General features: G+C 44.5%; 2 protein-coding genes across 3 annotated transcripts in view; both read right to left on the reverse strand.

Moving 5' to 3' along the window:
- Positions 1-5,568, reverse strand: part of HMBS (hydroxymethylbilane synthase) — a 10,761-nt gene extending 5,193 nt beyond the window's left edge. Inside the window, exons 1-6 of one of the 2 annotated variants that reach the window (XM_057378998.1) lie at positions 5,379-5,568; positions 3,841-3,913; positions 3,122-3,171; positions 2,968-3,023; positions 1,763-1,840; positions 1,309-1,386 (exon numbers count right to left, since the gene is read on the reverse strand). In XM_057378998.1, coding sequence (XP_057234981.1) covers positions 1,309-1,386; positions 1,763-1,840; positions 2,968-3,023; positions 3,122-3,171; positions 3,841-3,913; positions 5,379-5,525 — 482 coding nt within the window. In that variant the 5' untranslated portion in view covers positions 5,526-5,568. The other variant, XM_057378999.1, reaches the window with a different exon arrangement.
- A 49-nt stretch (positions 5,569-5,617) lies between these two features.
- On the reverse strand, positions 5,618-15,817 carry VPS11 (VPS11 core subunit of CORVET and HOPS complexes). Its single transcript, XM_057378997.1, has 16 exons — positions 15,626-15,817; positions 15,155-15,299; positions 14,831-14,966; positions 13,609-13,772; positions 13,262-13,509; positions 12,662-12,863; positions 12,240-12,391; positions 11,110-11,296; positions 10,561-10,704; positions 9,911-10,099; positions 8,921-9,082; positions 8,273-8,412; positions 7,764-7,966; positions 7,006-7,177; positions 6,667-6,889; positions 5,618-5,961 (listed from the first exon to the last, which is right to left on the reverse strand). The coding sequence occupies exons 1-16, from the start codon at positions 15,781-15,783 to the stop codon at positions 5,797-5,799; spliced, it is 2,790 nt and encodes a 929-aa protein (XP_057234980.1). The 5' UTR covers positions 15,784-15,817; the 3' UTR covers positions 5,618-5,796.
- Positions 15,818-16,389: the final 572 nt, after the last annotated feature.

Below are 16,389 nucleotides of genomic sequence, written 5' to 3' on the forward strand. Positions count from 1 at the left end.
AAATGACGATCTAAAAACCAGTCAATTATTTGTATCTCCTTAGAAAAAAGTAAACTACTCTGTGAAGTTTAGCATGAAGCCACTCCCAAGAAGTCAATGTTCAGGATACGCTTGTGAAGAGCRACCCCTAGCCACTGTCAGGGACTCATGAAACCTCACTGAAAGACAACATTTATCACAGAAAAAAACTCCTCAGCTGCCCCAAAATAAACCAGACAAAGACAGACAACTAAGTGACAAAGTGACTAAAACAAAGGAACTTCACCAAAGACAGAAATGCAGTAGGCAGAGGGCCTTTGAGCATATAACTGGAAACCACAGAAAACTGCGAGCGTGGGCAGTGAGTATTTCCCATCTTGAGATATATGCTATTCGCTTCTTTTCACAGAATCGTATTACATGCTGATTTGGAAGGGACCCATAAGGATCATCGAGTTCCAACTCCTGGCCCCGTGCAGGACACTCCAAGAATCCTACCATGTGCCTGAAAACGCTATGCAAACACTCCTTGAGCTCTGCCAGGCTTGCTGCCATATTCGCTTCCCTAGGGAGCCTGTTCCAGAGCTGAATCACCCTCAGGGTCATGAACCTTTTCCTGACAGCCAACCTAAATCTCCCCTGATTCAGCTTCATCCAGTTTCCTTGAGTCCTGTTGCTGCTCTTGATACTGAAGAAATCAGTATGTGCCCTCCTGCTTCCTCCTCTTGGTAACATGAAACCTTAACCAGACATGATTTTCCTGCTCTCCAGATGTACAGAAGCACAAGTCTTTGTTTGTGTCACAGCTAGTTTATTTCTTTCACTTTAACATACAAAAAAAAATCTTTTAATAGCTACCTTAATCTGAGTAATTTTACTCAGCTGTCTCAGACAAAAGATTCCAATAACCTCTATGAAAAAACAGGTAATTAAAAATTGAGAAACCACAAGAAAATTATACCAAAAAAAAAACCCAAGGAACAATTCAGAACTGGCTGAGTGAGACCAAAAGTATAGTTCAGGTTCACGAAAACCAGAATCCTGCACCAGACACCCTGTCTGCACTGTACGCATTCCCTTGCAGTAGGCACAATACAAAGGAGCAAGAATTCGCTCAAGATGTTGTGGTAAGAAAGGTTATAATTTGAGATTGCTACTCAAGGGTGGCTTGGGACCTTACTCAGTATGCAGGACTCCCTCAAGACAGTGTTACTCTTTCCAGCAAGTAGGTCCAGTGTCATGTCTGTGGAATGCTCACAAAAGGCAGTGTAAAACCACTACAGGATAAAGCAAGGAGCTCAATGATGTGCAAATGCCTATGCCACTAACCTGTTTTCAGGAAGGAGGCTCAGTGATTTTCCACAGTTTTTGGGATGAAAGACAACAGCATCAAGTGGGTTTTCCCTTCTGCAAAATAATGCAAGTGCAAAATACCTGACACATCATTTAAGGCAAGGCTGTTTAAGGTCAAGTTCTGCTATCATTTCCTGGAAGAACTGCCTCTGGCTCCAAAATACTCCATCATCACTGTTAAGAGCAAGAATTTCCAGCATACCTATTAGCTATGGAACACTAGGGCAGCTCTAGTGTTTCCACTGTTTTGGAGATTAATCACAGGAAACTCTAAACACCTAAAAGGATCTACGCTGCCTTCGTTCTCCTTTACCAACACTATAAAATACAACTTGCTCAGAGAATCAACCCTCATGCTGCCTTCGTTCTCCTTTACCAACACTATAAAATACAAGTTGCTCAGAGAATCAACCCTCATGCTCGCACTTACTTGCAGACAGCACCAATGGTAAAACCAGGAGGAAGAGAAGTTGGCAGGTCCTTCAAGGAGTGAACCACAAGGTCAACTCTAAAAATCAGAGGATAGCAATCAGTGAACAGATAGTTGAGCTCATGTGGCAATCTACCAGAGGCCTGCAGATCACCTACAGAAAAATTTGAAATTACTCTGGGAATTAATTTGGAAAAGACAGAAGAATTTCAGGATTCCATAGCCAGAATTACTACACAGTTTTTGTGATACTCAAAAAAAAGCTACTTCACCTTTCTCTGTCTCTCTTTTCCCCTTACCCAGCAACAAAAGACACTTAACAATCAAACTGAATGAGGAGAAGATGCTGGAGATGTTCACAAGGAGAGATTCACTGTACCAAAAAGCCAGCCCACATACTGATGCACTATGCTTCAAAATTAAACTAACAGCAAGCCAAACTACAGGCTACGTGGTTTGTCACATAGGAACCGAGCACAATTGYAAATACTCGAGTCGCCAATATTTTTTCACCATTTTTACCGAACATGCAGTATATTGTAACTATGTRGCAGAGATGCAGAGGAATGCCTTCCCCTTTTCACCACTGAAACCCTCCTCAGAATATGGAAAAGAAAGATTAAACGACAACAAAAACCCCTCAACGTCTCCAAAGCCACGCAACGAGCACTAACCAGCTCTCTGCTCACGCACCTGAACTACTGTTTTTTTGTAGAAAGAAGCTGCACAGAACACAGCACAATTTGCCCAGGACAAATTTTCCTGCACATTTAGCTTGCATACATTAGTAAAAGTTAACGTGGTAACAAGAAATCTGTTTTGCACTACATCACCACCAGCAAGCAAAGCATTTTTTAAAATGAACGTTCAAGCAGGAATCATATGAGATTACATCCTCCCTCTGTATTACAGCATGTAACACACAAATCACAGTAGAAAACCTAGTGGGAGCAGACCAAGGGACACAACAAGTCCACTTCAAAATACATGGCCAAAACCCAGGGAAGGAAAAAAAAAAAAAAAAAAAAAAAAAAAAAAAAAAAAAAAAAAAAAAAAAAAAAGAGGCGGCAACTTATCAAAGGATTACTTTTTTTAGCCCAAGGTACCAGAACTGAAGGAAAATAGATAACCTATGCAGCAAGCCAAATGCCAATGTCCAAAGAGCACCAAATGCCAAGGAGGAAGACAAAACAAGAAGCTCTTACTCATTTCTTTCAAGTGCATTTTCCAATTCTTTGGTGAAGAGGCTCTTCTCTCCAATCTACATATAAATTGAAGAACATGAATCACAAAATAAGCATCTGCCAATATAACATAAATACATCTATTTCTTGCATAAAGGAAGAACAGATCCTTTACCTTGGAAAGTGCTGTATCCAAGATCTTGTCCCCAGTTGTTGACATGGCCACTGCTCAGAGACAGTACAGGTAAAACATGAGGCTTGATAAAAGCAGTGGGCTTAAGCTGAAAATATCTATGTAAAATGCCATGAGCAGTCACACACTACTGTGTGAACACCAACTCAACCTCAGTGCAAGAGCAGCTCACCTCCAGAAACACACTGTACTCAAGACAAGTGAAATTGAGACTTCTTTCACTGTCCTCAAAAACAAAAGCAGTGGGAAAGAAAGCAGGTTTGGGGAAGAGCTGACCCAATGGAAACTGCCGCAGTCTGTCTTTGGAGTGCCAAAGCAGTACTCTTCAGCGCAAGGCTGAGAGAACATCCCATTATTCCTGCTGAAAGCCTTGAGTCCCAGACCAGAAAATGTCCCTAATGCTCACTGGGGTGCAGCCAGAACAATACCAGGTTTGCAAATGGAGCAAAACACCACCATCCCCATTGCATACTCAGCATTTCAGTCACCAAGTGCTTATGAAATCCATCTTTCTCCCCTAGAAGAAACCAGCAGCAGCAGTTGCTCAGCCACACAATGGAACTGAATTCAGATGGCACTCTTAGATAAACTCAGACCTCCTCCTCCTGACTCTGCACACATCTCTTGCACACAAAGATAACCCACCGGCTCCTGCTGCTATCAACCTCAGGGCAACATCCAAAAAAAAAAAAACAACTTACCAATCTCAAAGTGGAGGTCAGGGTATAGCTCACGGAGCATCATAACTACACTATCGGTCTGAATCCGGGCCAGCTACAAGGAAGCAAAAAATAAAGTCCTAAAGAACAAGCACATTGTCCCTACAGTAGCTAAGGAGGCTTTGCCATTCTTCGACAGCCAGGCATGCATGACCAGTACATTCTCTCCAAATCAAGAGCATTAGAAATAGGTTGCCTCAAGTAAAATCACTCATATTGTGATTTTGACTCCTTGAACTGTGTGAACACCTATGCTGACCAGAGCACTTTAGTGAAAAACTTGTTTTATTGACTAAAGTGGCACAACATCACCTCCCTATGTCCAGCATCGCTGTGATACAACAACTGATGAAACACTGCAATGAATTTATTGAGTTAGGGAGAGTGACTACAACAGAAGCCTACAGATCATGATTCTCATGCTTCCATTCTTGGTTTCAAATTTGTGGAACACAGCTGCTGAATGATGACCGCTCATCAGAAGCTGGGCAGAAAAGTAGGCAAAACCATCATTTTGCTGCTCGGTGATGAAAGAACAAGTCATACTGCACTCTCGGTTAGGGTTAAAGCCTCTGCTTTCTCTGACAGTATGAATTTTACCAGTACTACAAGCTTTGGGAGAAGCCAGTAGGATTTCACCGTACTGGTAGAAAAAACCGTGGTTAGTGTCAAATACAAGTTACTTATTCTCTGTAAGAGCAACGATCTAGTTAGAGGTTATACAAACACACACACACACAAAAGTAGCAGCTTACATCATCACATACAAATGAAGAACATTCCTCTGCATAAGAAAACCAGAAGCAAGTAAAATACAATCACTAGTGTATCATCTTTCCACACATGCAAGCAGCAGCAGGCTCAAGCAACTACAGATGAGTTTCAGCTTTTCTCCCACCGAAGGGCCCAAAACTCTTGTGCAAGTAACGTAGTTCTCAGGACTGAAGCCTCAGAGCATTACATGACGTAGCATACATGCACAGCTATGTCCCTTGTTCTGACGTCTACATAAAATGCCTTCGTGAAAGTGTGGAAATCTTCCTAGAACGTGCTAGCAAAAGGAACGAGATTATCTTAGCGCAAAGACCTCAGGGTCGTTTATCTCCCTTTGCGAGGCTGCTCCTCCCTGCTGTAGCCCGCTGGCAAGAGATACCTTCGCTATCTCTGGCTAYGTCCCTTCCCTGGCCTTTGAGCGCGCTGCAGCCATCAGTCGTTGGGGGTTTTCTCTACAAGAGCTGCGCGGGCCTTGCGAGTTACACAGTCCCGGCCAGACCCGGGAGAGATGACGCCGCCGCCCCCGGCCCCTGCACCGAGGCAGCGCTAACAGAGCTGACCGTCCCCGGGGTTCCGAGGGAAGCGCCCTCCAAACTTCTTCCTGGAGTTCCAAGGCAGGAGTCAAAACGCGCGAACTCAGGAAGCTCAGCCCGTTCCTTAACCCAGAGAAACACGCAGACCCTGCCCTGGCCGGAACGAAGAGGGTGCCGGGGCGGGAGCACTCCCAGCGCCCCGCCCCTGCCTACCTGGCTCCGGCGGGTTCCCACGCGGACCGCTCTGCCATCCACGCCATTCTCTCCCCGCGGCAGCAACGGGTCAGCGCCCGCCTCGTCGGCCCCCTCGCCAGACTCCGACCGCCCCCGGCCCGCAGCGGCCAGCCCCGGCTCCGCCATGACCCCCGGCCCGCAGCGCTCCACAGCCCCACGCACACCACGTGACCGGCAGCCTCGCCCCCGCCGCCCTAACCACGTGACCAGCGCGCCCGCAGCAGAGGCCCCGCCCCCCGCGCACTCCCCGGCCGGGCCGCTCAGTAAGGGTCGGGCTGCGGCACCGGCCGGCCAATCTGCTTTATTCGGGGCAAAGGGGTGAAGCCACATACAGGTGGCCGAGCACACAGCGGAAGACCCCGTACAACAGCAGAGGGCGTGTAGACAGGGCCTGGGGTCAGGTACTACGCTTGGTGTGGATGAGCAGCTCCCGCTGCAGGCCAGCCTCGATCGTCGTAGCCGTCTTTCCCGAGGGCAGGTCCGTGATCAGGGTGAGCTTATTGAAGACGCCGCGACCAAAGTAGTCAGCAACAACTGAGAAGCCATCGTTGGAACACTTGAGCTACCAGACACAAAGCAGCAGCATCAGCAAAAACCCCCAGAGACTCTTGCCTCTAGCCCCCTTCCTTTATCCCCTTGCACTTACAAACCTCTGGCTTAGGAGACAGGGCAACCCCATGTCAGTCCCTGCCTCTATGCTCATTCCATGCAAGGGCTGAGTATAGCAGAAGAGCCTGCTAGATTATTTGACACTGGCCATTCCAGCTCCTCTTTCAACCCTGCATCTGAGCCATGCACTGAGAAGATAATGAGCAACTGAATTAAGAAGGAAGGTGAGTGCCTCAACTGCTGTAGTTTCCACAAGTGTTAACATTTTCCACCTAATGTCCATTCCCGCATTTACCACCACTTCATCCTTAGGGAACACAAGGTAGATGCAACTTTGGTGCTGTCCCTATTCCAATTCATATTATTCTTTTCCCTTTCTCCCTTATTTATTCTATACAACTTGTTCACCAGTGGTCACCCTGACCACTAGGTCTTGACCCATCTGAGGGTCAGGTGAGAATAGATGCTCTCTTTCACCTTCACAGAGCAACAATGACTTTTCACACCCTTTACACAAAGCAGTCACCCTCGGGTCCAATGCCTTGTTTACAAAATACTTTCAAGCCTTACCTGTCTCTACCAGCCTCCACAGGTCTGTAAATGAATCTAAGCTCTATTTATTTCAACTTGGTAAGTAAGACAGGCAATGCTACACTACCTGATGCTGAAATTGGTCGTGCAGATCTCTCTTCTGCTCCTGGGCTCGGATCATGTCCATCACTTTGCGATTTTCTGGCATGCAAGTAGGACATTCCGAATCACTCTCAGAGTAGCTTTCGAAGCAGTGCTGGTGAAAGGAATGACCACACAGGAAGTGGACTGAAGGCAGCTCCAATGCACTGGTGCAAATGCTGCACTTGGTCTTCTGAAAAATCTTGGGACTGAGAAAGTAACAAGATGGAGAAGCATGAGAAAGACAAGCTACACTTAAACTTAATAAAAGGAAACAGCAGTTTTACCCTTGTGTAGGACTAGACAAGACAGCACAGTCCCACACCTTGCTTTTAGCTCTTCAATTTCCAGACGGATCCTTGTTGTTTCTTCTTGGTATTTCTGAATTCTCTGCTCATCCTGCTCTATCTGGTGACTTTGCTTCTGCAGCTTGTTCACAAGATAATCCTTAATCACAGACAGGGTGGCTGTGGAGTTATGAGCCAGCGTCTGCACAACTGAGAGCAACTGAAATGTTAGTTTAAACACAAGCACAAAAACTGCAGCTATACTTGTAGTGCCAGGTCAGACTGCTTTCCTGGGAAAGGCCACTTACAGGCAAAGACAGTTGGCATTCTCATGGAAGCAGAAGAGCTCACTTAAAGATTCTCTTTCAGTTTGACCTCTTCCAGGAATGGGTGACTGGGAGCATGTGTGGATAGCTCAAACCAAGAGGGACAAAGGAAGGCTCTAGAAGTGGATTGGATTCTAGTTCTCCACCAAGGCAAAACTGGAGTTTCAGAAAGCCCTTCACTGCCCTACACTGACAGAACAAAAATCATGTACCAGACATCTCACTGATACTGCAGATCTTTTTTCCTAACTACGGAGCTGTGACTGACATCACTTTTTCCTTACAGAGCAGGTTATTACTTCAAATGGTAGATTCCAATTCCATTGATTCTTCTGTCTACTCTCTGATCTACAGAAAGCACTACAAACTAGTCTGGGTTGGAGTTTTTTGTGGTTTGTTTTTCGTTTTTTTTGCTTGGGTTGGGGTTTTATTGCAGGGGAGGTGGGGGGTGGAGTGCCACATGTCATTACCAAGCAGCGGAGGCATAAGATTCTTGTTCTCAATGTGTTTCAGCACTGCAGCAATATACTCTTTGCAGTTCTCCTCCTTTCGCGCAAAGTAGCCAAGAGCTTGTTCCCAGAGACAAGCCTCTTGGTCTCCATACAACTGGCACACCTCGATCACCTTCTTGTACTGCTCATTCTGCATGTGGTAGTGCATGATCTGTTGGAAACTGTGGGAGAAAGACTCATCAGCTGCAACAATCCATCTCGCCCTTTGAGTTGTTACAGGGAGCTCAGGTTTTACTCCAGTCATGCAATCCCAAGACTCATGCAGAAGTGAAAGATAGATCTTTTTTTCACTCTATGTAACTGCCTTGCTTTAACAGGTATTTTAGCAGAGCAATCATCTACTGTTCTCCTCTTGAGACACTAAGGAAGTCACTATCATTGATGGTACGGACATTTATGGCTCAGAAATCGCTGCAGTTGGGGCAAGAGGGGAAGGACAGGACTGTAAAGACAAAAATAACACTCACAGTTTGCCCTGCTCATAGAGGTAGAGAACACCATCCTTGAAATTGTGCATCTGACATAAAACCAAGGCTTTATCAAAGACTGTTTTGAACCTTCCACTCTTCAGGAGGGTGAGAGCTTCATTGTGCAACTTCTCCTTGATCTACAAAGAAGGGGCAAAGGTCAAGAAGAGAAACACAGGTGCATGTGCACACACACACACACACACACACACACACACACACACACACACAATTTTGCACTAAGATCTGACAATCTGCAGCTCTTTCATAGAGGTCAGTTTTGGTACTTGTTCTCTAATCCTTTTAAGCAAACAGGACACGATTTTCTTTGCCTAAACAGCCAACATTCTCACAGATCTAGGCAAGCAAATAGAGATACTTTCATGGGCAAGGCATCTGCTCACATAGTTTGTATTGTCTAGAATCTGTCCTTAAATGAGATTCAAACAAAACAAGCTCAGCCATTCTGAAAGGAATATTCTCCCAGATACTAGGCTGCTTTCCCATTTCTGTGCCCATGTGCCCAACACAGCATATGCATTGCCTCATGTTGTCAACGCCAAGCTGCAAAGGACATTGCAGGAATGTAAATATGACTCGCAAACACCGTATCTTGCCCTCAAAACACAATGCTGGAGGAGCTCAAACCTGCTCATCTTGCTCATGTGCCCAGTTCTGCAATCTAAGTTCCAGTAAAGTGTCATAGACACCCTGTGGAGAGTCAGCCTGCACTTCAGTCATGTGCTCCAGAAAAGCTTTCAATTCTCGGGAGTTGTTTGCAAAGACTGGAATGAACTCCTCTGAATTAGCCTGTAAAACAGTCAGAAAAAGACAAGCACCCGCATCAGTCTAAGCCATCGTGGTGCTTCCTCCCTGCTATGAGGAATATTCATTTCCAGAGTCTCAGACAGGACACATACAGCACAATACAGGATGCTGACTACATCAAGGATCAGTTCTGAGCAATAGCTTTAAGAGGACCCCTGTCTCTAGGGCTACCGGTACACCAGAATGGAGCTTCTCATAGAATCATTGAATAGTTTGGGTTGGAAGGGAACTTTAAAGGTCATCTAGTCCAACATCCCTGCAATGAGCTGGGTCATCTTCAATTCAATCAGGTTGCTCAGGTCCTCATCCAGCCTGACTTGAGAATTTGTTTCCAGGGATTGGGCCATTTACCACTTCTCTTGAGCACCGTGGTCCAGTGATTCACCACCCTCATAAAAAATTCCTTCCCTCAATYTAGTCTAAATTTGCTCTCTTTTACTTTAAAACCATTACTCTTGTACCTTTACAACAGGCCCTGTTAAAAAGTTTGTCCTCATCTTTCTTATGAAACCCTTTCGAGTACTGAAAGGCTGCAATGAGGTCACCCTGAAGCCTTCCCTTCTCCAGACTGGACAACTCCAGCTCACTCAGCCTTTAGTCAGAGCAGGTGTGTTCCATCACTCTTGATTATTTCTGTAGCCCTCCTCTAGACGCACTCTGAAAGGTCCATGTCTTTTCTGTGCTAAGAGTTCCAGAGCCAGATACAGTACTCCAAGTGGGGTCYCTCAGGCGGGCAACACAAGGCATGCAGAAGACCTCACTGCAAAGTTACTACTGGAGAGCAACAACTCTAATCGATGCAAACGGTACCTTTTTTCCTTCCAGCAACCCAGGGCCTTCATTACCTCCTGARGGCCGGTAATCAGTGCAAAGTATCTTCAGCAATTCAGTGGTCTCATCAGGGACATGGTGCATCAGGATTTTACCATAACGCTTCATGTTACTCTCTGCCTGTTCAAAGGGCAGTTTTCCAATGTAGTGCAAAGCCTCCTGGTAGTTCTATGGAGACAGACAACAAAACAGTGACAGGGCATTGGCCTCTTCTCTGCACTTTGAGATCAGGACAGAAAGCATTGAAGACATGCTGTGAGAATAGCACATACCATCTGCACTGAATAATCACCTAGTTCACTGTTCCTGCTCATTTTCCTGCTGAGGGAGAAAGACTGGATGCAGCCTGGGGGAAATGTTTAAACGAATCCCCAACTAACTACCCTCCCTCCTCTTAAAGGGCACTGTAAAAAGCTGCATCTGAAAGATCCTCTCATTTCCACATCTAATCTAACACACAAGCCAAAAGCAGAAAAGCAACACACCAACAGCACCAAGTATTGCTGCTGCTACTCTCATCAGCATGCAATCCTCAGCAGAGCTCAGTGAAATGGTATTCTCCCCAAAGAGAACACTAGAGAATTAGTGTTCTCCCTAATAAGAACACATGTGCAGTTATGTCTCCTCACCTTGATGTCCTCTAACTGGATTTTGAGGTACCATTCATGATGCTCATGCTTCTCTGCCAGGTAAACAGCGTGGGAGTAGTAACCAGCTTGGCGAAGCACCTTGATAGCTGTTTCCACATCAAAGTGGACCTCACTCTCACTCGTCTCCAAGAACGAAAGCAGAAACATGGTCCCTCAGAAAAATTCTAACAGTCCAGAAGCAGTAATCATTTATATAAGAGGAAAAAAATATGAGCAGGAACAACTTGGTACCTCCTACGCAAGGGAAAAATAACCAGCGGAGAGAGCAAGGAGTCTAACCACCTCTCATTTGCTTGCCAGTTGCACTGGCAGAGGCAAGCACACTCAAGACCCAGACGGCRGACCAACCAAACTGAGAATGTAAGCAAGAGCTTGGAAATAACGGAGCAAAGACCAGRGTACTGAGTAGAAAATTCATTATTCTCTCTCTTAATAGTCCTACAGGAGCCAATTTACAACGTCACCACCAACCTTTTTAATTATTATGATGACACAGCAATGTAGCAGGATTCCATTTCCCCCCAATACCTTAATGAATTCTTCCAGTTTGGAGCTGTCTTTGAGTTTGGTATAGCAATTTAGCAGAAGTGTGGTATGGTCTGCATTGGCCAGGGACTGCAGATGGAGCATCTGTAGATAAGCAGTGAGGTTGTGGATACGCTGAGCATCCAGGAATTTCCGAATAACATAAGATGGTTCTAGCTTCCCTATAGTTCTGTGAAGAGTCATATTACAAGATATTGTACACTCATGAAGTCAAAACAAATGGCGAAATTAACAACAGAACACAGAGAAGCCTTAACTTCAGCAGGCATTAACCCTCTTGGGACCCTCAGCTATGCATCAGACATTATAAGACCACTCATCTGCACACACACTGATACAAAGGCCTTGATCAGGATGACCACGACAGCATGGAAGGAGTCAGTCTTCCTTTAAAGGTGGCAGTGAGAAGACAGATTAGGCTCTGCCCACAACAAACTGGGAAGCCAAAAAAACGGGAGCAAAAGCTACATTTTCCTTCATTTCAGTCACATGACTCAGACAGCTTTAAATGCTTATGCCCACATGGAGCAGTTTAGCCATGGTTACCACGCCAATTAAAGCAAGTCAAAGGTTAGAAGACATGCTGACTCTCACTAGACGTCAGGAGCCTCAGCTCCRGAACAGTGTTACACTTTGTTTCATTTTTAAAATTGACCATGAAGTTTTCAGTCAGCAACAAACCAAGATTGCTCCGAGTTTTATCTTTTAAAAAACAAAGATGTTTTAAAACTGACATTGACCTGTTTGAGTACTTTCCAAGAAGACTCATGGTCATACATGGTCAGATTGCATCATCTACCTTGCATAGAGTGATCCCTTCTTTATAATGATGTCACCCAGCCCCACTCCATCCTAATGGGCCTAAATTATTCATGTTAAAATAGAGTCAAAGGGAAGAACTTTATCCTAAGGGGTTACAGAGTGATTTTCAAATAACTTGTTCAAAGACTTTTAATCTCCCTGACAACTTTCTTTGTACGGTAGAATTTTCACCTCAAGTCATGTTTTTTTTTGTTTTGGACTGGTTTTGTTCCTGGGCTGAAACAGAAATCAAGACCTCCGCTGCTCCCGTCAGCACTAAAACATCACAGCTCCATAAAACCCCCACCTACCGGATATACTGCTGGATGGCTCCATCATGGTTTCCCTTGTTATAGAGATGATCGCCATACTGCCGAAAAATCTCTGACAAACCATCACTGTCCAAGTGGTGGCTCTTGGCCAGGTTAATGGCCATTTCAAATAAGTTTTTTCTGAACAGCATCTGTTAAAAACATGGTAAGAGCAGTATGAGAGAAATACCAATCCACAAAACAAGTTCAAACACACCTGGAAAACAAGTTGTTTCTTCTTCTCGGTACATACATGTGCTTGAGCTTTAACACACCAATTGTCTTACATAAAACACTGGTTATGCTGAAAAGCTATTGGGTCACTCATTATGGTACCTGAATGGTTCACGTTTTAAGTCTGCAGAGCCAGTAGAATTTTATAGACATAAGGAAGAGGCTAATAGGAAAACAGATTTACATGCCTCGAGTTTGGTTTGTGTATCCTTCTCCTGTAGTACATGGATCTTCCCGTCTCTGGTCAGTACATACAGAGAACCCCACTCTGCCAAGACATCCACTATATCATCAAAGATTGAGCTGTATGCAATGAATTTGTTGCACAAGTCATAGATGTTCAGGACTTGTTTGTCCGAACTCTGTGCCTCATTCCCAGCAAATTCTGACCTGAAGAGCAGAAGAAAGTTTTAGAAAACAAGAACAACGTAACTTGAAATCCTGATACCCGTTTGAAGTAGGGATGTATAGAAGGCAAGCCAAACAGGGTTCACTTGGGCTCTTAAACTAAATGGACCCAGAAGGAAACCACCATGTATTTTTGCAAAAATTCCATCATCTTGTTACACTGAGAACTTCATAGGACTGGAAAAAAATTCCACACATTCAGAACGCTTAATTGTGCTACTTTCACAATGGCAGTTAATCAATATATGGTTGTGGATGAACCTCAACAACATCTGACAAAGTTGCAATCTGCCCCCAAGAGCAAAGCTTCACAGGAAAAAAGGAAAAAAAAGGATGAAGCTGCATAGCAAAAAGAACTCATCCGTTTCAAGGAGACCTACTTTGGGGAAGACTTTCGGTCCTTGGAGACAATGATGAGGTATCCCCGATACCAGTGAACAATCAGCTTTTGTCCCTCAAAGGCAAAGCAGGGGCCACGTTCGTCTGGTTGGTAAAGGTACACACATTCATTTCCTGCCACAATGAACTGGAGATCCTGGGAGGGGTCACTGAGAGATGAACATCGCAATCCACAACCATGAGTGTCCAGTTCCAGGTGCGGATAGTCTTTCACTGAAAGCAGATAAGACTACAGAGGAAACTCGAGTGTTTGAGGATTGCTCTGAACTAGACTCTGAAGAAAAGTGAATTTGTAAGTCAGTCTCATGTTTTTCAACTAGCTTCTCACCTGAATGTTCTCTGTGGTCACCACAAATAGGTGTGTTATTTTGCCAGACTGTCGAAAAGCAAGGCCAGTAACCGGATAACTGCCTTCATGCAGGATCTGGGTCTTACTATGCCGATCTCGAGTGATGTCTCCTTTAGTAAGTAGAACGCTCCCATCGGCAAAACCTGGCGAAGCAGACAGACTAGACTATTACTGATACAGCATACCTGAAATTTTATCCACCATAAGTTAGGGAAGCTCCAGTCAGCAACAACACCATGCTCACCAGCAAGGTATAAAGCAATGGGATTACCACAGGTTCTCATGTCAAATCAGTCTTTGCCAAATCACTCCCACTGCTCCTGTTACAGTTCAGAGCTGTCACACAACTGCACATAGGAGAGCACTGTTCAGCAAGGGTTAACTTGCTTTCCACACACAAACTTTGCATGAAGGTTATTTTTGTCTGTCTATATTTTGTTCTAGGAATGGCCTTCCTATACCGCAACTGTAACAATAATTTGGAGTCCCTTGTTTTTGCAAAATACACTACACACTGTAAAAAAGACCAGAGGAGGATTTTTTTTTAGAGAGTGAAACATGCAGTTTTCACAGCTTGCCAACAGCACCCGTCCTGTAAATTATCCCAAGGCTGAAGGCCACCATATACACAGGGAAAGCTTTTTGACTTTCAAGGGACCAAGTCAGCTGAGAGCACTTGTAATCTCACAACATAACTGCTATTATTCTATCAGAAATCAATAAAGAAACATTACAAAGGAACAATTAAAGGAATTGGTTAAATCCAAAAAGGGAAATTCGCTTTTTTCTTTGAGAAAAGGTTTTTATAACATGCTTGAAAAAATATCCCTGTATCGTAAGGTATCACAAAACYCATGTTTTTTCTTGTGCCAACAGAAGATATATTTAGTATGTTCAAAAAGTACGTAGCCTTACCAATTGGTAGGGAAAGAGCACAAGAACTAAAAATATGTGCTTCCCTTTTAAGTATCGAAGTTATTAATGTAAAATATACAGTCAGACTAAATTTATGCATTTATCTTCTTGAGTTCTCTGACAGCATGAGATACACAATCTCTCTGTGAGAATAATGTAACAACTGAGTGAGAAGAAAGATCATCAGGAATTCTATGCTGATTTTTGTGTTACCTATTCATGTTCCTTACATGTCAGTAAGCATTGTAATAGCTTTCTTAAGCTATTACAGTTCAGTTTTACTTACCAATAGCCATGAAATTAAGATTCTCATGGACAGTCAGGCAGGATACAACTGTGGGCTTGTTACCTGGTATTGCTGGAAAAATTCGTGTGCAAAGAGGATTACCACCATCTCGTTTCTCTAGGTTCCAGACTTTCACCTACAAACAATGATGATCTGGCATAAGCAAAACATGGGGTATTAGAAGGCCACAACCAGGCATCAAAATGTTCTAGTACTCAGGAAGAACAAGCTACTTAAGGYAAGAAAGGGCAACTGAGATCATTACAATAGTCTTAAGAAAGACCTGTATTACAAGTGCATTTTCCACTTTGTCATTTGACTTACCAAAGGGTTAATACCCTCTTCATCCTCACCAACAGAAACCAGGATACTGTGCTGCTTCAGCTGGTACAGATGCGTTACTCTTAGCTTGTAAGCCTGGAAACTGCTGAGTTGAAGGGAGCGAGGCAAAAACCAAATTTGACCTTCCATATTTAGATCACAGTTAAGGAACATAAGGGGAAAAGGAGAAAAAAAAAAAAGAGAAAGCCCCACACCTCCAATCATACAACAAACGCCATGTTTCTTGTTGAGCCCTGGCAGAGCTACCGCAAATACTTCCGCAGAGCAAGCCCGGAGCACCACCACATCCAGGGCGATTTGGGTGGGTTTTTTTCTCAAGAAAGGACAACGGAGAGCGGAAAGCTACCGCATTCCCAAGCCCGGAGTATCCTTCAGCCCGCGCTAGACAACGCCCAGGACTCGCCTGCGACGGACCGAGCCCCGCGCAGGCCACTGCGCCCGGCCCCAGACAGGATATCTCCGAACACGAGGCTTCCCCGGCCCGAGTCGCAGACTGCGATGCCCGAGGGCAGCGCGAAGGGCTTCGCAACGGCCCCATCCGGCCCCGACGGCTCCTTCACCGTCTCCCTGTCAAAGAAGACGAAGCGCCGCCACTGCAGGTAGGCGGCCATGCTGGAGCCCGCCCCTCACGTGGCCGAGGCTCCGCCCCTCGGGTCACGCAACGGGGCGCGTGGGGGGCGTGGGCGGGGCAGCTGCAACGCCAAGCAATTTGACTAGAATTTTGAACATACGTATTGAAAAAACATCACAGAGCCTGCTAGGAATGTATAACTTAAAAGGATGTCAACAACCTTAATTGAGTCATTTTACGGTAATATTATTGCATTAAAGTAACGCATATATAATCGTTTTAATTTGCCTCTCTCCAACAAGGCCTTAATAGTACATACTAAAAGGTTTGGCATTTAAATGTGGATTAAAACTAATGAAATCTGGATATCTGCTGTGAGCTCATCAGGATATGACTAATTATTTCTGTGTTATTTGTGACAGATTGAGCTTCTTGGCTTAACAAAAGCATATTGTAAATATATTTTAAAAAAGGTATAGCTTTGGATCTRTGTGTAAATTAGTTTCAACGCAACACCAGCAAAACAAAATGCATTTAGCATTTGTGTACTTGTGCAGTAATTAATTTCATTTTAACTGCACACTTTTACAGCTCTGGCCCCCTCGGTACTGCTGCTCAAAGTGCAATGTTATTGTTTAGACTCTCA

The sequence above is a fragment of the Malurus melanocephalus genome, unplaced genomic scaffold (genome assembly GCF_030028575.1).
Source record: "Malurus melanocephalus ecotype Western Australia unplaced genomic scaffold, MMel_1.1 scaffold_382, whole genome shotgun sequence".
NCBI lineage: Eukaryota > Metazoa > Chordata > Aves > Passeriformes > Maluridae > Malurus > Malurus melanocephalus.